The sequence below is a fragment of the Thunnus albacares genome, chromosome 9, assembly GCF_914725855.1.
Source record: "Thunnus albacares chromosome 9, fThuAlb1.1, whole genome shotgun sequence".
Lineage (NCBI taxonomy): Eukaryota > Metazoa > Chordata > Actinopteri > Scombriformes > Scombridae > Thunnus > Thunnus albacares.
In genome coordinates this window covers 17800672-17825235 of record NC_058114.1, presented here as the reverse complement: position 1 = coordinate 17825235, position 24564 = coordinate 17800672, and the positions used below count along the sequence as shown (strand labels likewise).

Below are 24564 nucleotides of genomic sequence, written 5' to 3'. Positions count from 1 at the left end.
TCAAACTGTATCTAAATCAAGTCAATTAAATCGAAATTCATGTTATGATGAGTTTTTGATCAAAATTATTTGCTTGTTTGTTTATCGTTTTTATTCTGTGTCCTTTTGCTCGAGTGCTTTTATTGTTTTTATCATTTGTTTTTTGTGCTTTTGCCTGTGTGCTCTGTAAAGCACTATGGGTATGAAATGTGCTATGTTAATGAATTTGCCTTGCCTTAAACATTAATATGTCCTCCATAGAATTATGCCCAGCCAGCAAGGGTTTACAAGACACCACAAATGTCAGTGTGCAAAGGATTCTACCAACTGTCCAGAAAAACATAAAACTAGGATGAGAAGAAAATGAAGAACAGTTGAATGCAATTTCTGACGCTGTGCATTGATTAGATGGATAAACTGATTGTTGCTGCTTTTTTAAAACCAATGAATCACCTGCAGCAAAGCCTTAACAGCCTTTATACATTCTGTACATTATACAGTATACTTTAACTTTACCACATGCTCCAAAAATAATAATCCAATAGGATTCACTTGTTTGAAGCAAAACGCATGTGCTATATAACCCATTTATAGTAATTTAAAGTCAAAACATTTTCTTCTTCTTTTTTCTACTTCTCCCCACAAAACATAAAATGGCATTTAGTTTGTTGGGAAACATTTAATATTAGTTCGGACAGACATAAGTCAAAGAAATGAAAAGCAATGAAATGTATGTAAGAAATGTATGTATGTATGTTTTTGGCAAATTACTAAGGCCCTAATTTGAAAAGTGCCTACTTGAAAAATGTATTGACTATATTATTTCTATATAAATGTGGTTCCCCCCTTAACTTCAGTACAATCTATAAGAAATATGTCTTAAAGAATATTGACCATATTAACTTCAGCCGTGAAGGATGCCACATGGTCTGCACAGGTGAACTACTTTTAAAATGTCAAAAATGTCAAAATGTCAAATTGTTTTAGCCTAAATCAAACTTAACTAATTGCAAGTGATGCAAAACATTTCTGTACCTTTATGTTGAGCAATTTAAAACCGTAAACTGAAGTTTTTAATAGATCGGTGGTAAATGCAATGCTGTTCAACATGCAGGAAGACACTCACTTTCCCAGAATTAATTGTGCTGTAAGTCTGTGCACTGTGCAGTGATTATGACACTTGGTACTTATTTTCTGAAAAACAAAAAACAAAACAAAACAAAACAAAACAAAACAAAACAAAACAAAACAAAACAAAACAAAACAAAACAAAACAAAACAAAACAAAACAAAACAAAACAGTCTTTATCTTTCCTGTAGGCTGCTATGGTATGGATTTGTGTTTTCCAGGCATAGAAAGCCCTTTATCATGCTTGACATCATAGAATTTGTTGCATTAGCCAATGTCAATGGCAACTTTTAAAAGAAAGTCAGAGTTCAACATTTGGAGCTCATTTTTGATTTAAAAAAATCCTCCTGAGATGACAAACTCTCAATGAAAGTGTTTTTTTTTTTCTGTGGCAATACTTCGATGTACTTCTGGTCAACAACCTCGCTGACTGGATGAAGTTTGTCCCCTGTCGGCCCCCGTACAGAAACGAAGCGGATAATGTGATTTGTACTTCCATGGTTGACAGTTCAGAGACCGACTGTTTTTGAGAAGTCCTATTCGGTTTGAAAACGACCTCCTGATCCCCCACCGCCCCCCCAAAATGACCTGGTTTCTTGTGTTTGTATCTTCGGTCATCGTGGTGTGCGGTGCCAGCGTCTGTCCGTGTGAGAGACCCGAGCTGTGTCAGCAGATACACGAAGAGAGAGACTTTGAGGTAGTTAAACTGTTCAACCTACAACCAGATATGATCATCAACACATAACTGTTCAGTTTAGTGCTTTAACACCCTGCTTACTGTCTCAAAGCTGCCGGTAATTAGTAGTAGCAGTAAATAAGGGAACATATGTGTGAACAGACTAGTGTCAAAGCTGCTGCTGGAGCTCCATGCTGTAAATATATAACTATTATTGACAACTCTACTGAGCTCTTAGCATCAAAATACTTCACCCTGATCAATGATGAATTGATGAATTGATGAATTAAAACACATCATGACAAACGACTTCAAAAGTTTAAAGAACATTTTGAAAAATCGCCACTCTTAACACTTCTATAAATGTATTGGCTGCATAGCAATAAATCAAAATGGATCACATGTTTTTAATGTAAGTTTCAGTTTAAAAATACTGTTCCTCTTTATCCTCTTTGGCTGTGTGTTCTCTGCTTTATGGTGGGGTCATTTTCAAGGGAGGGTTCCTCTTTTTGGGTACATTTTGCCTCTTATTCAGAGTCTCGTGTTGATTCAACACTCACATATGAAAGTCATAGTTAACAACCCATTCTGTAGCTGTGCAAATATCTATGTTGAATATTTTATAGATGACAAATCTGACAGGAGACAGTTTGATATTGTGCACTGGTTTGGTTTACTGTCACCTCTGAATGGAGCCATTGTTAATGTTATGAGCTTCACCTGTGTTTTTGTTGTGAGTTTAAATGTCTGCACTGAGAAATGTCTATTGTTATTCAACCCAATGTAACTAACATCACCTTTGTAGCTGTAAATGTATTCGTGATGAAGTTTCCTCAAAGTCTTTTTTTTCAGGAAGTGTTCAAGTTTATATAGCCTACACACTTCATTTAGTAACATTTTATTTGCACACAAACAAAGAAACATGTTCAGGGTCCTAGAATACTGCATATAAAACATGCTTTCATCCATTGTATCTCTATTTAAAAAATGAATTTTCCAAAACTTGTTATTCCACATTTTGAAAAAAGGTTGTGGAAATATTTTGGAGCACATTTTTCAAATTTTATGTAATTTTCGAGTATTTTTATGACCATGTGAACCATGTTTCCAACTGCAGAAAGAATAATTGGACAAGCTAAATGTATCGACAAAACTGGCCTAACTGAGAGTAAATGGGGTGTGAATAGATGTAAAACCGGGCTGTCATCTTTGCCTGTTAGCGGCTAACAAAGTTTGTGGTCAGATAAAGAGAAGTGAGACTGACCCCTCCCCCCGCTGCTCCGTCTCACATGTTTCCTTTTTGTGAATTTATCAATAAAAAATGCACAGGGATACTATTAAGTATGAATAGGAGCAGGTAATCCTACATTCACGTTTCTGTGTGTTTCTCTCTGTGTCCAGGTGTTTGTTTTTGATGTGGGCGGAAAGACATGGAAGTCTTACAACTGGAGCATGGTGACGACAGTGGCAACATTTGGAAAATATGATGCTGAACTCATGTGTTATGCTCATTCCAAAGGAGCGCGGGTAGTCCTCAAAGGTAGGACTTCACAACAGAATGAAGTCATTTGACTGAGTTTAGTTGTTTGTTCTTACTTTAATTTACAAAGTTTAAGAGCTAAAGAGTCACTTTTTATCCTATTTCTTGCTTGTTCAGTCAACAGTTCATGTTCTCATTGTTCTCATTGTTCTCATTGTTCTCATTGTTCTCATTGTTGTCATCATCTCTCTTTTTCAATGTTGATGAGAAAAGGTGATGTTCGCCTCTCGTACATTGTGGACCAAGACAACAGGACGGCGTGGATAACGGAGAAGGTCAAATTGGCCAAGAGTCAGTTTATGGATGGGATCAACATAGACATTGAACAAGCAGTAGAACAGGACTCGCCAGAGTACCTTGCTCTGACAAACCTGGTCAAAGAGACCACTGAGGCTTTCCACAGGGAGATCCCAGGTTCTCAGGTGAAATAAAATATGTTAAATAAAAAATGTTTTGACAATATCACTCTGAACAGGAGCAGGCTTGACAGTACATAAAGTCTAATAAGCCCTCCCTAACCTGCCTAACCCTGATCTCTAGGTCTCATTCGATGTTGCCTGGTCACCTAAATGTATCGACAAGCGCTGCTATGATTACGTCACCATCGCCGAATCCTGCGACCTGCTGTTTGTGATGTCCTATGATGAGCAGAGCCAGATCACGGGGGACTGTATCGCAATGGCAAATGCTCCGTTCTCTCAAACACTCAATGGTTTGTTTACTAGTTGTGTGGTAACAAGTGAGTAGAAATCAGCTCACTACTAATGACCTCTTTATTAATAGATGTTTGTCTGTCTTTCCAGCCTATGATCAGTATTTGAATCTGAATATTGATCCAAAGAAGCTGGTGATGGGTGTGCCATGGTACGGCTATGACTACCCATGCCTCAACCTTTCCCAGGTAAGTATTTAAATGCTACACAGTTTAAATGTTTGTTTTTGCACGTTTTCAAAGGATCATTTTGATGATATTCTTAATTTTTCTTCTTGTCAATAAATCCCATGACCAAAACTAAAAATGAACTGCTAACCTGCAGTATTGGTATTGTCTGTGCATCCAAAACCTGATAAATATTATTCCTCTGTGCCTCTGAGCTCCATTATTGTCCAAAAACTTATTAGAAACACTGGTGATTGGTGAGCCACTGTTTTACCGGGTGACATTATATTACGATGAACACAGGCGCTGTTTGTTTGTTTTAATTCAATCCCCCATATACTGTCAGTTACTCACCAACACATAAAATGTGTATTCATGTGCATCTGAAAATAGTCCCCTAGAAATGCACTACTTACTCCTGTTTGACTAATGTTTGCTAAAAGCTACAGTGCCCAGCTGTTTTACTATTATTAAACCTTTTTTTTGAAAAGGAAACCAAAATATATTTGTGACCCGTTTTTTAAGATTTACATTTTCAGGAGGAACAAACAGGCTCGGGGCTGAGAGCCATTGGGAGGGTAGGAAAGTTGGAAAGCACTGAGAGACGGACTAAGACGTTATTTTTGGTCTTTTATGGGATTTGTTGACAATAAGAAAAAACACCTCATTCTTTGTTGCATTTTAATTGCCTTTGTGTTTGAAATATACTATGTGAATGAACTTGCTATGCCTTAAATAAGAAATGCAATGACACAATATTCACAGTGAAATTACTTAAAGCTATCCACAGTTAAACAGTACACACTTTATTTTAGCCTTTTCTCCCCATGTCTCATTTCTTTACCTAGCATATATCTGAAATGTTTTATATTTTTGTCCTCCAAGTGTTGTTAAATCCAAAGCACACTACTGCTATTATTTATACTTATGGTATTGTTCTCTCTGAAGTGTAAATACAGATAGTCATTCATGTCTTCTCCTATACCAGGAGGGAATATGTTTTATTCCCAAAGTCCCTTTCCGTGGAGTCCCTTGCAGCGATGCAGCTGGAATACAGAAAAAATACAGCTGGATCATGCAGCAGGTCAAAAGCTCGTTGTCCGGCAGGCTGTGGGACAGCAAGCAGCAGGCTCCCTACTTCAATTACAAGGTAGGTAAACTTATATTTCAAGTCTTAATCCTGTTTTAATTAGGTTAAAAATATCCAAATATGTTTGAGTAAGATGTGGCATTGTTGTAACAAAGTGGGAACCCCTTTAGCGAATGATTTGTTTTTCTGTCAGCTTGACTATTATCTCCAAAGTCCCAATAAATTACACTTCAACAAATCAGGCAGGCATTTCAGCGAGAGCTATTCATCTGGAGTGCTGGCGTCCACCCGAGCTACCACAATGTCACTTCCCAAACAAAACAAATCGCCCTTTGAAACAGCAATAAAACATTCCCATTGAACGCCTTCAGGGAGGGTTTTACCACAAGTTGGTGCCATCATCCGTTCTCATTTTCTTGTCAATCACCTGCATTTTCCTCAGGACCAGGAAGGAAAGATTCACCAGGTTTGGTATGACGACCCGGAGAGTATCTGTCCCAAGGCGGACTTGGTGAAATCTAAAGGTTTGAGGGGCATTGGCATGTGGAATGGAAACATCTTGGACTACAGCGATGATCCTGTCGCCAAGCAGCAGACCGCAATGATGTGGAATGCCCTCTTAGGATGCTAGCTGGGATACACTTACACCGCTGCAGAAATGTACACCACCCCTGAACCCACTGCTGTTTGTTGCTAAGTCAATATATCCCTTTGTAGCAGTAACGGGGTGCGACTTTGGGGATGCATACTTGCACTTCGGAGTTTATTGTGGCTTTTATTGCTGTTGTCTTTGAATGTAGACATTCCACTGGGCTAAATGAAATGACTGTGATTCTCTGAAAAGGATGATCTTTTTAATGTGATGAACACAAATAGCTTTTTTTTTGATTGACTGATATTGAGCTTACTGAAATCTGTGCACTTTATTTTTCATAAATAAAACATTTTCTGATAAATTTGTCAGTTATTGAAGTTACACAGCCAGTTAAACATTTTAGTTTTAGCTTTCTTCTATCAGCAACAAGCTTAAAGCACCTGAGGATCAAACATCAGACACCAAAAAACAAAACTCGGGTACAAAACAGCCATGTTGAAAAGATAATAAAAGAATAAAAAACAAACATAAATTTTCAGTCACTTAAAGTCATTTTTCATTTACTCTCCTGAAACATTTGCCAGAGCAGAATCCATTTGTCCCAGCATAGAAATGCCAGACAACAGTTTACAGTTTTGTTCATACTGAACTAGATGGAGCTACTTTGAACTTGTGGTTTGTCCCGTGTGGTATTTCGAAAGCCCAGAGAGGCCACAGGTCCAGGATGAGATGACTGGCTCTTCTTCTGGGCCAGCTCAGCCTTCAGCGCCCTCAACTCTGTGGCTGCCTGTTTCCTCAACTACACAGCCATTCATGGAAAAATAACATGGTAAGTGAATGTAGTATATTCCACAACAAACACTGACTTACCCTCAAGTGCTCAGTGAGTGACGACTACTGTCCTCATGAAAAATAATGTTCAAATATCTCTTTACCAACTAATTCATCAGCCGTTTTTTTTTTAATTTTATCTTTGGTTATTAAAACATTTTGATCTTACTTTGATCTCTGTTACCAGCTTCATCTTGGCATCCTCTACCTTCCTCTTCAGGTTGTCAATCTCATGGCTCTCTGTCATGATCTGAATGATGAGCTCATTCTGAAAACACATAATCTCACATTCAGTTATTCACATGAATTCTGTGGTTTAAGATGAGAAAAAAACTTGCAGAAAATAGTTTGTACAATGCTTGATATGTGTTTATTGACTACACTATCATTCATGCTGAAGAAACAAGCTATTCATCACACAATTGACAATTCAAAATATCACTCAGTGATACAAACGTTATACGTTTTTGGTAACTATATAAAAATGAGGCTCCATCTATTACAGAGTAAAAAGCAGAAAAAGGTTAAGCAGTCATTGGAGAAATTATTTACCAGACATACTTTCCCTACCTTGTAATATAGACAGTACATATAATAACTAATAATTAGATTTTACCTTTATAGAAGATCGGCCCTGCCTTCTTGGCTTGCCTCTGTTGTCTCTGGCGTGGAGCTGGTGCAAGAGTTTGTTGTAAAATGTCTCCAAGTCTTGCCGTACATTTCTCAGATTGTCCTCCAGTGGTGCTGTGGCCTTCTTGGTGTCAAAATATTTCTTTTTCCAACTGTCACGTGCTTTAAGATCATGGGGAAGAAAAGAGCAGCCACAAAATTCAGTTAGTTGTGCCAACTTTGACCTTTTTTGTGCACTGTGATATAGGAATGGGGATTCATCAGGGGTCCTTCTGCTATCCAAACTGAGCTACCAGTCAGAGGTTTTGCACTAGAATAATTAAGTCTAAAGGGTGTTTAAGAACTCTATATCATTACTGTCATGTGAAACTGTCCAAAAATATAAACTTTTGGTTAAACAAGTTAAACCAACAGGCACTCTGAGTTTATCCAAAGTGATTTGGAAGGTGACTAAAGCTAATTTTGGCTGCAATATTTGAAAATCTTAAGGCAGCACTATCAGGAACAATTTACAAAAGGGGTTCTTCATTGACTGTTAAATGTGTTCACACCTTGCTGGGAAATTGAAGAACTTCTGATTATTCAACATTTTTAACATAACATTTTGCTTTTTATTGTACGGTATTTTTTTGCCCACCTTGGTTCCTGCGGTGTCTGTTCTGGGCCAGCAGGTCTTTCCCCTTTCTTAACAACTCTTGCCTCGTCCACTCCAGCTGTTTTCTCTCCTCTCTAACCAGCTTGATTTCCTCGATTAGTTCCTCTCCTTGCAGAGACAAACTGTGTCAGTTGCATTCAAAAACAATGATTATTTATCCTGGGTATCTGTGACAAAGTGACAGCTTACTGTTTGTCTGAAAGATAGGAGAGGCAGCAGATTTCTGTGCAGCCGAGGCCAGGTCTAGACCCGGAGGTGGAGAAGTACACCGAACAGGCCGAGACAACACAGCCAGACTTTCTGTCACCTTAAAAACAGGCAATAAATACAACATTCATCTGAATAGATTTTCATGGACTTGCTGGATTCATGTTCTTTGTTCACCTCAAATACCTCAAACACTCCACCGGACCCACCTGCTGGCAGTGGAATTTGAACTAATCACTACACCAAATAACTGTGTAAGAAACTGATCAATCCCTGCTCGTTTTAAAGGCCCTGTGTAAAACTTTACAGAACAACCTTGAAGGTGAATCTTGAAGGTTAACGTTGACGAGAAAAGGCTGGAGTAGACATGCTGAGATCTGTTAAAGAATGCTGACACATACAGATGTAATGTAATGTCTTATATTACCTCACTTGTTGGTTTATTCCTGGTAGATTTAAATGTGTGTGCATCTTTTGATTTCCCAAGCCTGCAAACAGACACTGTTATAATTAGTTGTCATATTATTCACTGTGGAGAACAACTATGGTGCACAGTAAAGCTTCAGCTCTGTGTTCTGGCTACACAGTACCCGTCTGTGAGGGACAAGCCTGAATCTCTGTCCTCCAGGGACTCGGCTACTCCTGAATCTCTGGCCGCTCTGTTTGGTCTGTGGTAGTGTTTCTTCTTTCTGCTGCTCTCTTCTTCCTTTGGCAACTCTTTCACTCGAGCTGCATCAGCTTCACACAGTCGTAAAGCTGTGGTTATTAACCAAATAAAGAGCTTAGTATCATCATAAGAGATTTTGAAGATTTGTTTTTAAAAATGCTAAAAAATCCACTGTGAAGAGGCTGGGTGGAAGATGCAACATTTTCCACTGATGTACCAAATCATACAATGCCAGTATCATTTTGAAGCTAAAATATGGACCTTTTTCCCATAAAACAAATAAAATCATGCATATATAACTTACATAAACACCAGTTTGTGTTTGTATTCCTATCTAAGACCCTCTGTTACCTTAAATCGTCTATTAGGACATTTGGTAAAATGATAATTGCACTGAATTGCTATTTCATTTTCAAATTTCCAATTTTTTTGTGCTTGGGTGTAGCTGTTGGCTGGAGGCCTCCAAACAAGTGCAAGAATGGCTGTGTTAGCAATTTGCTCCTTCATCACATGTGATAACTACACAGCTCATCAAGATGAATGGTAAATGTCTGAGCAGGAACTTGTACAACTAAACTGGATAATTCATTCCTTGCCTCAGTGCACGAGTATTTCGTTTTTACCTTTATTCTGTGAAATGGGCAGCGCTGCCCTTTCATTGTGTGACTTTCTCGGGCAATGCTCCTGCTCTCCCCAGTCAGGCTTGGTGGAGGAGAGAACCTCCGCTTCATTTTCTCCCTCTGCCTCCAAAGAGCTGTAGCTTCGCTCCTCCTCCTCCCCCTCCTCCTCCTCCTCATCATCTTCTTCTTCTTCTTCCTTCTCGTCCTCCTCTTCCAGGCTGGGGGTGGGAGGTGGTTGATGGGAACACTGGGTGATATGCGGGAATTTAACAGGCTCCTTTGTCCTTGCTGGCAGGCCGCACGTCTTGGGAGGGTAATATGTCTGGTGGTCTGAGGAGCTGCTGCTGGTGTCTGGGGTGAGAGACTGGGAGTAAACACTGCTGTCGTTCTCCACAGCAGGCAGCAGGTAAAGCTCCGGCTGCGCGGCCTGCCGACAAGAGACGGCAACACATTACCAGTACTGACAACTGAAGATATCTAATAAACAAAGAACATTTGCAAGAATTTAACTGAAATTCAGAACAACATGTTGGGACAAAGTTAAAGCTAATAGTGACACAAGTAGAGGATGAACACGGCAAAAACATACATTTGTAATCCAACTGCTGTGACTGAGAGCACGAGAGTGTATTTGGGTTTTTAGACATTTTAAAAAACCTGAAATACTATTCTTCATTATATAAGATCTCACTAAAAATGTAAGACAATGTAATAACATTGTAACTGATTTTTTTGTCAGTGATATGTACGTATGAAACCGTGCCTAAGAGACACTTGTCAACTTTAGGAAAATAAAAGTTCAGTGCAAATATGGAATCTGGATTCTACATACATACGGTGGAGCGAATGTTTTCACTTTTAGATCCCTCTCCTGTTTGCTTTTGACCTGTAACACCAGAGAAAATGTGGTTGTTGTAAGAAGCAAGGCAGTAAAAACTGTGTTTTCTCTCTCTCACACACACATACAAGCTTTACATCCTTTAGAGTAGCCTGCTTGAATAGTGAACTTGTTAATCAAACTGTCTGCATTGTTTCTCTCTACTGTCTTGCCTGGTGAAACACAACCAGCTATAGAAAACAGCACTAAACAGCCAGCTGCACTCACCAGAGCCAAACTGCGCCCCACACATTTCAGGAAGGAGAATTTGTCGATGCTCCTTTCGGCTCCAAGAAGAGCTCCCAGCTCACTCCTCAGAGTTTTCAAGGTGATATCAGGATGAACCCTAACAACAAGATTTTAGATAACTGAACTGTAAAACAATACATATGCATAAGATTATTTGTTTTACATTATGTTTGCAGTGTGATAACACAGGAGAAACCAACACTGAACAGTTTGATTAGTCGGACCAATCACAGTCTAAATACTGAAAATGATAAGTATACAGTTGAATAATAGGTAAATAACACTGAATGTGTCTGACAGCTGTGGTTACTTTGCAGATTAAGACTGTTCATGTTTAATATAGAAAAAGTTCATATGATGCATTTCTATAGTCGTAACAAGCCAATAAACCAGTATATAATACCACCTTGACCAGCAATACATTATTTTGCTTACATGTTGCAACGATAACACTCCTTTGTCTTTACTAAAATGTATGAACACTGAGATCTGCAAGTCTTAAATTTGGTCTTTTAGCCATCTGTTCACGATGAAGATGTGTAACCTTTGCATGTATGCAGCTACATTACAATCCAGTACAAATTCTTGCCATCCTCTGAGTTTGATATGAATAAATTCAAACGTTTCCAGTAGTTTCACCTGATGAAGCCAGCAGATATGAAGCTCTCTATGGCTTCAGCGGGGACTTTATTCAGCTTTACATTCCACTGGTCATCTGGCACATAAAGCACATGAAGCTCCACAAACTAAACACATGAAAAACATTTGGAAAAAAAAAATCTGACAACTTGAAAATGACTGCAAATGTTTGCTTCATCAAAATCCCAGTAGTAAACAAATTTGTCTTCTGTGATGCATACATTTTCTCACCTTACAACTGGTCGGTCTTCTATCCTCAGGATATCTCACTGACTCACACGAAAGCTCCATTATTATCAGTCCAGTTCAGCATACGAAGAAGCGGAGAGAAGCAGATTCCCGTTACGTTTATTTGCAGGAGGCCTTGTTTTTTTGTTGTTGTTTTTTTGCCTGGTGAAGGCGCTACTGCTAAGTAACAATCTCGTGTAATCAGACACAGTCAGTCGGCCAGTGGAGTTTCTTTTATGAGAGTGCCAGCACTGGTTGCTCTGGTGCTGATGATGACAACTGCTGCAGGGAGAAGGCGCTTATCTCATCAACTGGCATTTAATTAATTTGATTGGTTATGCAGTTATAATAGTTTTTTTTACCCTTAAGAAGTAATGCGTGTTTTGTTTTGTCTTAGTTTTTACCCCACAGTGTGAAAGTTACAACTGGCTTTTTTCTTTTACATTTTCTTGCTTTAAAAAACTTGAAATGAAGGAATTGCCTATTATAAATACATTTGTTGCGTTTTATTTTGTAGTATATTGTATACAAATTAATGCTACTTAATTAAATTCACCTATTTTATTGATAACAGTCACGATTTTATCTCGATTTCAGAGACCACTTGTCACATGGTACAGTGTGTTGTCACATTTTCACCACTAGAGGCCGCAATTTCTATTCAATGATGTAACGTTCATGTACTCTGGCAGTTGTAATTCTGTAAGACGAGAATTGTTTTTCTAGTTATTTTCCTTTTCTTTTTTGTTTTTCCTCTCCGAAACTCAGTCGTGTTTCCGATGTGAATTACAGAGTGGAAGAGACCACATAAACTACATCGGCAAAACAGATATAGAAGACACATTTCGGCAAATAAAATAACCAAATCATGAGCTATGTTAAAGCTATGATTTTCCCCCGTACTACTCTGAGTTTATGGGGTAAGTGATTGAGTTAATTTCCGAGCTAAAATAGGCTACTTTCATTAATAAGTAAGCGTTATCATTTGGCGCCTTTTCCATAGAAAATAACGTTCAAAAACAGTTCATAGTTGAACTTTCGAGTTTACGGGCATCCCATGAAGGCAACGATGGCGGACACTCCTTTAAATAAAACCGGAAACTCCGCGTAAAGGAAGAAGTAGTTAGCTGGCTAATTATTTGTAAAAGTTTAATACTCATCGCTATTAAGACTAAAGTCTCTCAAAACCACAAGAATGTCGGGATCATCCAACATCGTAGCGATGAAGAAAATCGTCCAACAGTTGCGCCTTGAAGCGGGCATAAACAGAGTTAAGGTAACGGTTGGGATCGTTACGGTTACTCTTTCAGGGCGTATGTTGTTTCTCGGGCATTTGTCGCAGGTTTCGTTTTTTTAGCTTAATAACAAAGCTGTCACCCAGGGGTTCTGCTCTACACTGAAAACACACTGTTTTCTGTACGTTAACGTCACGGTTGTCCTGGGCTCTGTTGTCTCTCCACAGGTGTCGCAGGCCGCGGCGGACCTGCAGCAGTTCTGCCTCCAGAACGCCCAGCAGGACCCTCTGCTCACCGGCATGTCGTCCAGCAACAACCCGTTCAGACCGCAGAAAGTCTGCTCTTTCCTATAGCGCCGACATACTGACCGCCTTCCTCTGTGAGTACCACAGAAGTTATCATTCTCCAAATGTGCTCTATTTATTTCATTCTACTACATACTCCGACCATTTTTAACCTCGACCCCCTTTTTCCACACTGGTTTTCAATCACACTGATCAATAAGTCAACACACTGCGCACATATTCACTGTGTACACTGCTACTTAACATCTAAAACGTTTGTATCATTAAATTACTTTTACTATTTACAAAAACCCTTTCCTCTAGTTTGATAGTGAAATACTCAATCTAACCTAACATGTTTATGGCTGTATCACTTTATACACATTTCCCTAGAATTCATTATACATTTGAAAACGTTTAGATCTTGACTAGAACTTAAAGTAGTATTGACAGTTTCAACAATGTTTGACTGCAAGACATGAAGTTTTAAAATAACACCTACTGATGAATCTGGCAGAGTCAAGAGGCAGAAACAGGAGCAGCTCCATTTATCTTCCCATCAATATTTGGCCAGATTTTTTTATTTTTTTTCTGGGCATGTCACTTAACTTTCAAATGAACTCCTAATTAAAATGAGAAATCTTCATGGGAGGGGGAGGAACGGCAAAGAAACGGTTAAAGATGTATTCCAACATCCTTGTTTATGTTTTGCAGCCACATTATCTGTGGAACCTGGAGAAAAAAATGAGCCAGGCAGATTAAATTTTCTGCTGTACAGCTGGATTCTATTTTTGTTGTAACTTTGAGATGATTTATGTACTGTGACTTGAGTAAAATGCTTTGTAATTACAAAAACAAATGCATGTAACATTTCCACAGGTTTTGGACAATGCAGTGCCTTGTGGACCTGGGCTGCAGGACCTGCACCATGGACTGGAATCGCCTCAGGAGTGTTAGGGAATATGGGGACATACAACTAACTTAACTGTTTTTTTTATTTTTACCTCTGTAAAACGTCATGAGGACACATTTCCAGGTGCTGATGTGGCACTAAAAATGTCTTAACTGACTTGTGTAGAATTAACTAACGATATCACACACACACACCCACACTCACACGTGCCTTTTTGAATTGTACATTTTTCATGCCTGATTGCGAGAATAAATAAATGTTATTTCCACATTTTAAACTTGCAGCCATGTTTTATTAAAATGAGAATATACACATTTAGACACTCATCCGTAATTATTTTTGAAAATCCTGTCATACAAAAGCAGCTGCACTGTAGATACAATTCTAACCATTTACTTAGCTACTGTTGCTGCTCCTTTTGTCATTTACACAGGTCAGGATGCAGCAGATGTGTGTGTCTGCATGCTCAACAGACCGATATTAGTAACTGTATGTTCAATATGATGAATAGGAAGAGCACAATCTGATTTTCAGATCCATTTTGGGCTACATCCATAGAGATACAAGTGATAGAAACTGCACATTTGTCAATACAATTTACACACAAGCAGGCAGGTCAGCGTTTTCAAGTCCACAGGATTCATGTGGAGTGCCTTTATGTCCCATCTCTGGTGTCTCCCAGCTGATAGAAAAGTCTCCAGTGTGGGTTACAGGCTCCAATCCTCAGCTGAACCTTCAGCCCTGACGTGCCCATAAAACATGTCAAAAGATTAAGGGTGGAGCTAGATAAGTACTGGAAATACAGGTTTATAAAAGTCGTTTTCAGGAAAAAACGTGAGTATGTAGCAACACAGTTGAGTAAAAATCCAGTTGTCTCTGTCAAATTTGTAATTGTGCTGAAAGAACAAGTGTAACTGTTGCCACTAGTCGTCCACAAAGAATCTGCAACATCCACTATGAAGTCCGTTTGTGTAAAGCCACAAACAGCTGGAAGATGTTGGATAACAGATGAGGTTGCCTTGTCCAACCGCAAAAGCTGGCGGTTGTTCTGCATTCAGAGCTGGAACTTCCGTCTGCAGGCATCCATCTCATGGCGCTGGGAACACAAAAAGACAATTTATAAATTTTACAAAAAAAGTCAGAAACATTACACCAATATCAAGTCACATTTAACAAGTACTTTTAACATTGCTAAATGTTGCTAAAGTTAATTGCAATCATTTTTGAACGGCTGAAAAGCGTGGCAAATTTAGGAAAATGTCAAAAGTGTGTCCACTGCGCATGTGGCATGACGAGAGTTTTATTGGAAACTACCACATGCTGAAAAACTGTCTTTATATTGTTCTGATATTAACTCCATTAATTCCATCATCGTAGCTCTTCAGCCAGCTCAAAGAGAAGCATCAGTGCTGACAGACTCACCTTCAGGACCCACTCGTACTCGCCGAACTTTGAGTCGAAGGTGCCTTTCTGTAGAGAGCGGAGTTTGAGGGTGAAGCGAGGTCCCAGCTCCTGAATGCCAACTTTCTTCTCATTCTTGAAGATGTACCTTTAGATATGCAAAAAAAAAAAAAATAGTTTGGACTTCTAAATTCAAGATAAACTTTCTTGAAAAACGTGTGCAAAAGGAGGGTTATATCAGTTCGCATCATGTCCAGGTTCAGTCACACTTTGCAGCAGAAATGCTCACCTGTGGAATCTGAAAAAGATGAAGTCTCTCTGGTTGTGGAAGGTGGCGACCTGCCGGCCCACAAACTGAGGGTCTTGTGGAAAAAGGGCAGCTAAAAGCCGGCCGATGCTGTGGCCCAGACGTGTGGAGAAGTTGTTTAGGATCACCTCTGGAGAGTGTTCAGTTGGATCCTTACCTCGTCTCTACGGACAAAAAAAAAAAGATAAAATTATGTCGGGAAATCCAGCTACTCTGAGGGATGCAAATAGTGGTTTGATAAATAAAAACAATGATTGGTCGCTATGCTCATCCAAGACTTGGTTCCAGAGCAAGACAACTTGAGAAATACTGTCAAGAATGCTATAACATTTAGCACAGCTGATCATAAATACATCTAGAGTGACGACAGTGTGCAAATCAGCAACTTCACTATGAAAGCTGGATTTCTCAGCCGCTGTGTCCGACTGGTTCTGGTCAGAAAAAAGTACCAGCACGTAAGCCGACACAAAAATGCTGAATTATCTATTTCTAGATGTGTTGAATACATGAAGTACATCACAACATGAACTAAGACAGCTTAGGAGTTCTTCAGAAGCTAATCGTTTCTCCCCACTTTCCACTTTTTGAGCTAAACCACACAAAGTGCAGCATGGACCTACATTATCTCTTTATAAGCTCAGATTTAGAAAGATGTCATATAAACTCATTATTGTTATTATTATTACTATTATTATGTTATTACTTATTTCCACCTTACTACAAAGACAGATAAAAATTAACAGGGAAAAATGTTTGGATTTATCTACTTGCCTTTAGCTCCTTACGTAGTCGAACACTGCTGATCTTGAAGTGAGCAGTCGGCCCGTCGGGTAGGTGACAGAGAACCATACCATCTTAAAAGTCACAGTTAAGGAGGCTGATGTTACACTGTACAGTCCAAATGGAAAACATGAACCTTCAGCAAATGTAAACTTTCATCCACTGAGGTTTTATCTCTGAGTCTCTGAGAGGGTGTGAGTCTTAAAGTTTGGTAAAAAGTATCAAAATGTCATGTTTTAAACAGAATTCTCATTCATGATCAAAATTACAGCAATGGAATAAATTGTGGATAATATGAAGCAATCTACAGCTCTATGTATCATCCTTTCATGCCCCTGACACAGGTGTCTTGGAGGATACTGGGTATTTTGCGGTCCTCATTGATCACCATGAGGTACGTGAAGTTCCTGGCGACGCACTGGGGAATGACCCTCTTCAGGGCCAGACCTCTTCTGTAGTACACGTGTGCGTTTGGGATTACTGTGGCCAGCTGCTCGCAAAACCTCACCGTCCTCTGCAAGAAAGGACAAAAACTATTAATTCTTTCTAAATCTAAAAAAAAAAAAAAAAGCTTTCATGCATAAACCATCATATCAAGTAAAAACTCAAAGTGTGGTAGAAATAAAGAAAACAAATGGACCATTATAATTTAAACAGATCTAAAATAATTTCCTGCACGTTTGCTGATATCCAACATTATCAAGCTGATAGAGTCTGTCAAGTGATAAAGACACATATAGTCGAGCAGCAGCCACTCACCCCTCTGGGTCTGTCTGATGTCGTGATGAGCACTTTGGGGTTTGTCAGTCCATTAAAGTAGGCAGAAAATTCATCTGTTCCCTCATCAAAAGCCACCTGTTAATGACAGAAAAACACACAGATGAACACAAATTCATCACAGATATTACCTGAGATAGTCTGATCTCAGCCAAAAACGGCCGTACCTCTTCATCTTCTGGGTCGACTATGGTTTCGTCGTACACCCTCTGGTTTTCTATCGTCTTGGGGACTTCTTTTGGTGGAGCCTACATTAGGAACGGAATAAAATAAAAACATGAATACCAAACATAAATGCTGTTACCTTGTTTAACGTAAAAAAACCAAACAATCTATTCATATGACCCCACATAGTAAATGTGAGTCTGACTGTTAATGGCAACATTTGGGACAAGATACCAAGAAAAAAACCTCACCTTGTCACCTAAAGCTTCTCTTTCTTTTTTCTTCTTTTTCTTGAGCTGCATCTTTTGCTGAAATATGAAGACAGACAAAATATTAACATCAAAACTCCAAGAGAGTTTACATTTACTGTAGTACTGAGAGCTCAATCTTTTTTTTGTTTTGTTTAATCACTTACTCAGAATTTTATAAGCTGATCATATGTATTGTTTTTAAAACCATCATATGTAAAGGAACCATAGTTTTCAGATAAGTGTAGTGGAGTAAGAAGTACATTAATTGCCTCTGAAATGTAGCAGAGTATAAAAAGTAGCATAACATTGAAATAATCAAGTACAAAATTGCCTTAACATTGTACTTAAGTACAATTTTTGAGAAAACGTACTTAGTTACTTTCAACCATTGATAAGTGTGGACTGAGTAATAGAAAAACACTCAGTATTACACAATACAATGCAATTCAACAGCACCAAAAACAGTCTCCAAAATGACCAAAAGGTTGAATCAACACTTCTAAAACAATTTCAACAAAACCTGCACATTATATCCTTGATGAATATGGGATTTGTTTCAGGTTTCTGTATAAACCTGCGCGAGTTTTATCTGTGTGTAACAAACAAAGTGTTGTTTACTTGCTAATGTCATCTCTACATATTGTGAATGTGTATCACCTTTCTTTTCTCCTGCTTCAGTTTCATGAACATGAGGTGTCTCCGCTGTTTGTTCTTGATTTCAGACACACTGAAGGTGGGGGGGAAGGCAGCTTCAGCTGACTCGCTCTTCTCCATCTTCTCCTCTTTCTGCTCGACACCGCTGCTCTCTGCATCTTCTGCTGTCTTCTTCTTTGTCTTCTTGTTCTTCTTTTTCTTACCTTTGCTGTCTGTCTGGGTCACGGGGACCTCTTTGATATCCATCTTGTGTCAAATGTCTGTTTTGGCAGATATTTTCACGTGTGCTGCTGCTTCTTTGCTCATGTGCTCACATCCGGGTTATAAAGGAAGTGAATGATTTTGGGTCGTCGGTGGGAATGTGTGACACCTAGTGGTGAGGAGGAGATAGAGAGGGAACAGATATCCGGGACAAGCTTCAAAGTTTGTCTTGAAACAAGGGTCAGGTCCCAAATGAACATTGAAATACGTTTTTCTTGCCATAATCATTCCTCCTGTTCATAATACACTTACAATGTAAGTGATGGGGTCTAAAATCCAAAGTCCTCCTTCTATGCAAAATGTATTTAAAAGTTTAGCTAAGTAAGCTAATATGAAGCTTCAGCCGTCCTAATTAGTCAAATCAAGTAGATATCTTTCAACATTACAGTCTTTTTTAGTGCACCAGTGAAAAACTTGTTTGCTTATTTATTTCTTCACTTGAATGTTGGACCCTCACAGAATTATTTATGTGTGTAAGAACATTTGAGAAGGTAATTTAACTTTTTTGTGGAAAGAAAACATATAAGACAAGAACCTATATGACCACGGTAACCCAGTGCAAAGAGGCTAACAAGTAATTCAGGTAATATCAATAATGTCAGACACTAAACCGATTCATGGCTAATAGTACATGGGCCAAATATTTATAAGAAAACCACAGTTTGAGTTGGTTAAGATGATCACTTTTGCCTAGAAATTTTAAGTGGTTAAAGTTGATTCATCATCTTCTCATCTAATTTTCTCTAATACTGTTAACACTGAGCTGAGAGAGAGGGTGAATTGAACAAAAAGAAAAACACATACACCGCTGAGTTCCCATCTGTTGGCGCTCTTATCCATGTACAGATACGACAAACTGTCATCATTTGCAAGTTGTATATTGTCCTGTTTATCATATATTTAAATGAAAATAGCTTAAACAGTAAGAATATAGCATATCAATATACGCATTTTATGTCATAATAGTCAAAACAACAAAAATATATCTTTTTATTCTACTATCATTATTTTAGCATCATTTTTAACCCTGTAAACTTTTTACTTGCAAACTTCACCATCTCTGTGTTGTCAACTAACTGCACATCCCTTTTTGCAAGAAGATGCTTTTGTCACCTTTCACTGTTGAAAACGAAACCCACAGCTCTCACATTTCATCTGCTTCCTTGTTACTCTCTCAAAATCCTCTCTCTATACTGCAAACGATTGATTGATTGTGAGCCTGACACCATAAATAAGCAGGGGACAACTTAACTTTGTTGCACAGTAGGACTCAGTTTACAGTAAGAAGAAAAGGGCATGATATGAACTGAATGAGTTATTGTTCTAACTGTATGCTTGTATCAAGTCTGCAGCTTTTGATAGATATATAAATGTGTCTAATCCTTGAGATGGCGAGCGAAGTTTATTTCAAAAACACAAAATCGCTGCATATTATCAGGACTCCAGCCTACTGATCTGATCTGTGATACATAGTGGGGCAAATATTTATTAGGGTACCAGAGAGATGAACATTGCTTTTTGTTAACATTTCAGTTTTAAGAAGTTAATGTTGATTTATTATCCTCTGATAATGCTGGTAGTGGAACTTGTTGCTCTCATTTTCTCAAACACTGAACAGACTCAGAAAGTGAATTGTTTATTAATAGAGACAGACATGGAATTTGTAGTTTAATATTGATTCAGTATAATCACTTGTTTTCATTTTTCACCTGAAGACATGATTTTGAAAACAAAAAACACACAAATCATACATACAGAAAAAACACATCATACAGGAAACAGAAGACAACATACAACAAAACATGATTTATAAAAATCAAGTCAAACCTGCAACAATTTTAAGTCTGGATATATAATAGATTAGTCGGTTTTTGGACATAATAGTAAGTTCCAATCTTGTCTTTTAGTTTTTGGTAGCTTCACATTTTGTTATATTTAAACTGAGATGTGTGCCTTTAAAGTTCTCTATGTTGAGCATCAGAATTTGGACGTTCACGTTTACACTGTTTATACTTTGAGATCATTGCATCGAAAGCTTGCCCGACTGCAACGTCATTAGTGCATATTGCACCTCCACCTCTGTCCATCTGACTCTCTTCTCTGTTCATGTCAGCAATGCAGGCCCAGCCGCCACCAGAGGTCACACACCACTTGGAGTGATCCACAGTATCGCTGAAGGGCTTCCTCCCAGGGACCTTTACTTCCGTCACATTGTACACACGATGAGGGATGCTGGTGCTGCAGTTGGAAGGCAGAGGGCGACGCATCTTTCCCCAGCTCTTGACATACAGATCCTGCTCCAAGTAGTTTACAATAAGGCCAGAATAAAGGTCTACAGAAGAATGGGAAACAAAACAGAACACAGTACTATTAACAATGATGCCTGTACATTGGGAACATTTCATACACACATTACAAAACTGCAAACAAAACAAAAAGACAGACATATACAGGGCATGTTTTCTTGTTTTCAAGAGACAACATGACAGCCAATCACACTCATGTTCCAAATCTTACTCTGCTGAAAAAAAGTCTGATTTATCATCAACCTAACATTAAATTTGTGTAAAAACCTTGTTTTCACTCCAGATATATATATGTCCTAAACACTTACCATCCCCAAAACGTTTGTATTTTGCAAAAGTGGAGAAATTACGTCCTTCCATTGAAGTCAGCGTTGTCACATGAAACCAGGGTTCCTTCTTTGGGTAGCAGCTTCGCTGAGCAACACATCGCAGGTCATTGTGAAAGGTTGTGGGGATGTCAGAGTCGTATGAATAAGCATGAATGTACATAAGCTGCAATCCTGAGAATTTAGAAAGACATTTTTATTGTATCATCATTGCTTTTGTAAATACGTTTTAAAAAATTATGCACTAATCATTGGCATTAACTCACCTATCTTTTTAAATTCATCATAGGAGTAAGTCACACAGATAAATGTTTGAGCGTTGACGTTTCCACTGTTTGGCCAGAAGTCTCTGCTGCGATATGTTGGAAATTTAGGTGTACTGTGTGAGAGCCAAACTCCAGTTTGTCTGTCTAACATCACAACCCCTTCGGGAAGTAAAAAAAGTGAAAACAGTAGAAATAGAACTTATTACATTGTGATGTTTTTGACTTTGAAAGCAATAAATTAGAACATCGATGCGCTCACCTTTGCTGTGGCCAAATGATGAAGGGGCTGCATATTTAGAATTCGCAGGTTGATCATTATAGAGCATGAATCCAAAACCTTCTGTCTACAAAAAACACAACAAGGAGCTCTGAATCAGTGTCCTAATTAAACATTGTGCCATGCAAGAGACACACACACATCCTTTAATATGTCACCTTTCTGTCATAGAAGTCAAGAAGAGGTTTCAGGGTGTTTGCCAGGGTGCCAGATGTACTGTTGATTGTCTTTCTGCTGAATACCCATCCATTGGTGCTCTCATCCATGTACGCATATGACAAACCATTCATAGGAGGCAACTTGTATAAAATATACCTAATGACACGGAGATAAATGTATGCTATTATGTATTGAGCTGAAACTTAATAGTATAAATTGCCACAACTCAAAATTTCCACCAACCAGTCCACCTCGTCTCCGTTGTCATTTCTGCATTTCACGTCTGACTCACACCCATGAAAAAGGACCCCGACAATTAGGAGGAATCTCATAATTGTTCTCTGAAACAATAAAAAATGATCATATCACATTATAATAGAAAAACATTGACAGGAGTCATTCCAGTCCTGTGTTTTAATTGCATATTAAACACCAGTTGATGGTCTGGTATAATATATATTACATTTTTATGTGAATAGACAAGACAAGTAAAGAATCTTATCATAAAAATTTATAAACACACACACACACACACACAATAAGGGACACCTGAACCAATTCTATGTTAACTCAGCAAACTCCATTTGCTGACAAAAGCTGTGAGGTGTGGTTGAAAGCTCCAGAAAAAGCTTGTAAGTGGACCTTGAGTTAAGATTATTTCGACAAGCTGCTGTTCCCAAGGTCAAAAATGAACTTGCTCCAAGATTTGAAGTCATTTTAATTTAGCAATTTGACAGAACAAGCTTTACAATTTTTACACACCCTGAAAATTACACAACTGAACCATATTTAGTACAGTTAAAGGAAAAAACAACATTAAGTGTTTTAATGAGGTGTTGATCCTCATTGAAATGCCAGAATAGTTTCACTGCTCCGTGACGAGGCGGAGAGAGATGCAACAAAATTCTCTCCAGCTGTTGAGGTTTATAGTTGGCAGCTTAACCCCCAAACTAACAGAGGATTGTGATAATGGCATCCCCATTATGTACAAGTGTCTTGAACTCTATCTTCCAAAAGGTATTCCCTCATTTGGTGTTTTGATTATGGCGGTGGAGAGCATTATATAATTCACACCATTTTCATACTCATCAAACCATTCAGCGACCCCTGGTGTCTGAATGGAAGTACTGTATCTGCATTTTTTCCTTATTTATTCAAGTTTTTCCTTTCTTTTGACACCCATCTACATGCATTTTTTTTTTAAAAAAAAGGAAAATTAGAACTGAAATTTTTCAACTTATGTATGGCATGTAAGGCTTATGTATGGTATGTAAGTATGGCACATTTCAGGGCTCTTGTAGGATTTTCAGTTTTTATGGTGGCGGAATGATGTTGAAAAAAAAAGAAGAGGTATCAGAGGACGTTCAGAGTTCTGCATTCCTTTGAAACCACTTCCTGGACCTAAAAGATTGCATCCACCAATAGTGCAACACTACCGAACCAGCTCAGTTTCCCAGAGAATAGTAGGAAGTCAAAGCAACAGTCAACATTTGAATTAAATGGCTCTGTAGTCCTTTGCATCTAAAACATATGAAGCTCATCATATATTTACATTTAATATTTGTCATGCTGTGTAACAATCTACATATCTAGAAGTAGAGTGTACTATAATGTACATATACATGCAGTACTCTCATACAGAATACTGTGAATTTCAGCCATTGCTCTTTAAATTAAGCCATAAACAACCTGAACCAACATGCCAGTCAACACTTATTATTAAGATTATTTTTAGACATGTAAACATTTTACTTACATATCTATCCATCTCCATATCTCTTCACAGTCCACAGTACATCCCTTGTGCAAAGTTGCTTTTGTCATATGTCACTGTTAAACGAAACAGACACCCACTTCTGTCATATATCTTCTGCTTCCTTGTTCCTCACTTGAAATGTCCTCATAGATGATTCATTGATTAGCTGCCTGACATCAGAATGTTGACATGCCTGTTATGAACCTGGCTCACCGTACAGTATGAACCAGTTTGCTAATCTGTTTGCTGATCTGTTTTAATGATATTGATAAGACAAGAGTTACTCTCTGAACTGTATGTTTCTACTATAACTTAAGGGTTACTGCACTTGACGGTAAATCTACTAATCTACAAAGACTTAAAACTATGGACATATTCTTTAAAATTAGTATCAAATTAATACTTTTTCAGTCATCAAGAAACAGTTTTAAATGTCTCCAAGGATAATCATTATGAAAGTGAAATGTTATTCGACAAATTTCTTGACACAATCTGTATTACTGCTCCCACCTGGCACTTCAAGGGCATTACAACCAATACAAAACATACCTTCACCGAAATGAAGCATCAAGGACCAGACAAAAACCAACAGGACAAATCAAAACTACAAGTACTCAAATTAAAAGTTCATTTTGTTAGACATGCAGAACATTTTTGTTCTCTTTGTCTCTGCTGGTCAAACCAGTTTTGGCATGTAGTCTATATGAAGATTGTATCTTGGAGGAGACACGACGCAAGGGTGTAATTACTGTTGATAACGATTCTGACAACAGCGGTTGTTGCTAAGTGGGCTCACATAGTAGCACTCCAACTCTGATGCCTCCATAGGTCAGGTAAACGATGGACACAACATTCAGGGACTAAAAGTTCCTTGAGTGCATTCATCTGTGTGTTTACATATGAAAAACCATAATGAATCATAAGGTGTGTGAACATTTGCAGACAGTGAAGGAC

General features: G+C 38.3%; 5 protein-coding genes across 7 annotated transcripts; 2 read left to right on the top strand and 3 right to left on the bottom strand.

Annotated features, from left to right (window-relative positions):
• Positions 1-1542: 1542 nt before the first annotated feature.
• ctbs (chitobiase, di-N-acetyl-) lies at positions 1543-6250 on the top strand. The gene is made up of 7 exons (XM_044361459.1): positions 1543-1805; positions 3186-3324; positions 3538-3746; positions 3865-4036; positions 4128-4225; positions 5193-5354; positions 5737-6250. The coding sequence occupies exons 1-7, from the start codon at positions 1692-1694 to the stop codon at positions 5923-5925; spliced, it is 1083 nt and encodes a 360-aa protein (XP_044217394.1). The 5' UTR covers positions 1543-1691; the 3' UTR covers positions 5926-6250.
• An 85-nt stretch (positions 6251-6335) lies between these two features.
• spata1 (spermatogenesis associated 1) lies at positions 6336-12473 on the bottom strand. 3 transcript variants are annotated; one of them, XM_044361454.1, is made up of 12 exons: positions 11496-12473; positions 11265-11371; positions 10605-10722; positions 10332-10385; positions 9503-9926; positions 8803-8968; positions 8640-8700; positions 8195-8312; positions 7988-8113; positions 7337-7512; positions 6890-7003; positions 6336-6688 (listed from the first exon to the last, which is right to left on the bottom strand). In XM_044361454.1, the coding sequence occupies exons 1-12, from the start codon at positions 11553-11555 to the stop codon at positions 6539-6541; spliced, it is 1674 nt and encodes a 557-aa protein (XP_044217389.1). In that variant the 5' UTR covers positions 11556-12473; the 3' UTR covers positions 6336-6538. The 3 variants fall into 3 exon arrangements, with proteins under 3 accessions (XP_044217389.1, XP_044217390.1, XP_044217391.1); XM_044361455.1 differs by having other exon boundaries at positions 6890-6988; XM_044361456.1 differs by having other exon boundaries at positions 10336-10385; positions 11265-11340.
• A 98-nt stretch (positions 12474-12571) lies between these two features.
• On the top strand, positions 12572-14201 carry LOC122988833 (guanine nucleotide-binding protein G(I)/G(S)/G(O) subunit gamma-5). Its single transcript, XM_044361461.1, has 3 exons — positions 12572-12768; positions 12955-13106; positions 13891-14201. Exons 1-2 carry the CDS (start codon positions 12688-12690, stop codon positions 13078-13080), a joined length of 207 nt encoding a protein of 68 aa, XP_044217396.1. The 5' UTR covers positions 12572-12687; the 3' UTR covers positions 13081-13106; positions 13891-14201.
• Positions 14195-18605, bottom strand: rpf1 (ribosome production factor 1 homolog). The gene is made up of 9 exons (XM_044361460.1): positions 18263-18605; positions 17606-17662; positions 17357-17437; positions 17172-17267; positions 16773-16926; positions 16404-16486; positions 15615-15796; positions 15347-15473; positions 14195-15020 (listed from the first exon to the last, which is right to left on the bottom strand). The coding sequence occupies exons 1-9, from the start codon at positions 18503-18505 to the stop codon at positions 14979-14981; spliced, it is 1065 nt and encodes a 354-aa protein (XP_044217395.1). The 5' UTR covers positions 18506-18605; the 3' UTR covers positions 14195-14978.
• Positions 18606-20149: 1544 nt separating this feature from the next.
• On the bottom strand, positions 20150-23698 carry LOC122988829 (deoxyribonuclease-2-alpha-like). The gene is made up of 7 exons (XM_044361458.1): positions 23611-23698; positions 22098-22195; positions 21854-22010; positions 21678-21762; positions 21419-21577; positions 21135-21326; positions 20150-20852 (listed from the first exon to the last, which is right to left on the bottom strand). Exons 1-7 carry the CDS (start codon positions 23626-23628, stop codon positions 20476-20478), a joined length of 1086 nt encoding a protein of 361 aa, XP_044217393.1. The 5' UTR covers positions 23629-23698; the 3' UTR covers positions 20150-20475.
• Between the last annotated feature and the right edge of the window lie 866 nt (positions 23699-24564).

Bases quoted from the DNA above. Each gene is read 5' to 3' on its own strand.
- ctbs (XM_044361459.1), top strand. From the start codon at position 1,692: ATGACCTGGTTTCTTGTGTTTGTATCTTCGGTCATCGTGGTGTGCGGT. The intron at 1,806-3,185 runs GTAGTTAAACTG...CTCTGTGTCCAG, and splicing joins ACGAAGAGAGAGACTTTGAG to GTGTTTGTTTTTGATGTGGG. The intron at 4,037-4,127 runs GTTTGTTTACTA...CTGTCTTTCCAG, and splicing joins GTTCTCTCAAACACTCAATG to CCTATGATCAGTATTTGAAT.
- spata1 (XM_044361454.1), bottom strand. From the start codon at position 11,555: ATGGAGCTTTCGTGTGAGTCAGTGAGATATCCTGAGGATAGAAGACCG. The intron at 10,723-11,264 runs GTGAAACTACTG...TCTTGTTGTTAG, and splicing joins ATATCTGCTGGCTTCATCAG to GGTTCATCCTGATATCACCT. The intron at 6,689-6,889 runs GTAAGATCAAAA...ATGGCTGTGTAG, and splicing joins AGCTGGTAACAGAGATCAAA to TTGAGGAAACAGGCAGCCAC.
- LOC122988833 (XM_044361461.1), top strand. From the start codon at position 12,688: ATGTCGGGATCATCCAACATCGTAGCGATGAAGAAAATCGTCCAACAG. The intron at 12,769-12,954 runs GTAACGGTTGGG...GTCTCTCCACAG, and splicing joins CGGGCATAAACAGAGTTAAG to GTGTCGCAGGCCGCGGCGGA.
- rpf1 (XM_044361460.1), bottom strand. From the start codon at position 18,505: ATGGATATCAAAGAGGTCCCCGTGACCCAGACAGACAGCAAAGGTAAG. The intron at 17,438-17,605 runs GTGAGGTTTTTT...TTCCTAATGTAG, and splicing joins GAGAAGCTTTAGGTGACAAG to GCTCCACCAAAAGAAGTCCC. The intron at 15,474-15,614 runs GTGAGCATTTCT...GCATATCTAAAG, and splicing joins ATCTTTTTCAGATTCCACAG to GTACATCTTCAAGAATGAGA.
- LOC122988829 (XM_044361458.1), bottom strand. The intron at 21,578-21,677 runs GTGAGCGCATCG...TACTTCCCGAAG, and splicing joins ATCATTTGGCCACAGCAAAG to GGGTTGTGATGTTAGACAGA. The intron at 21,327-21,418 runs GTGAGTTAATGC...CTAAATTCTCAG, and splicing joins TGATGAATTTAAAAAGATAG to GATTGCAGCTTATGTACATT.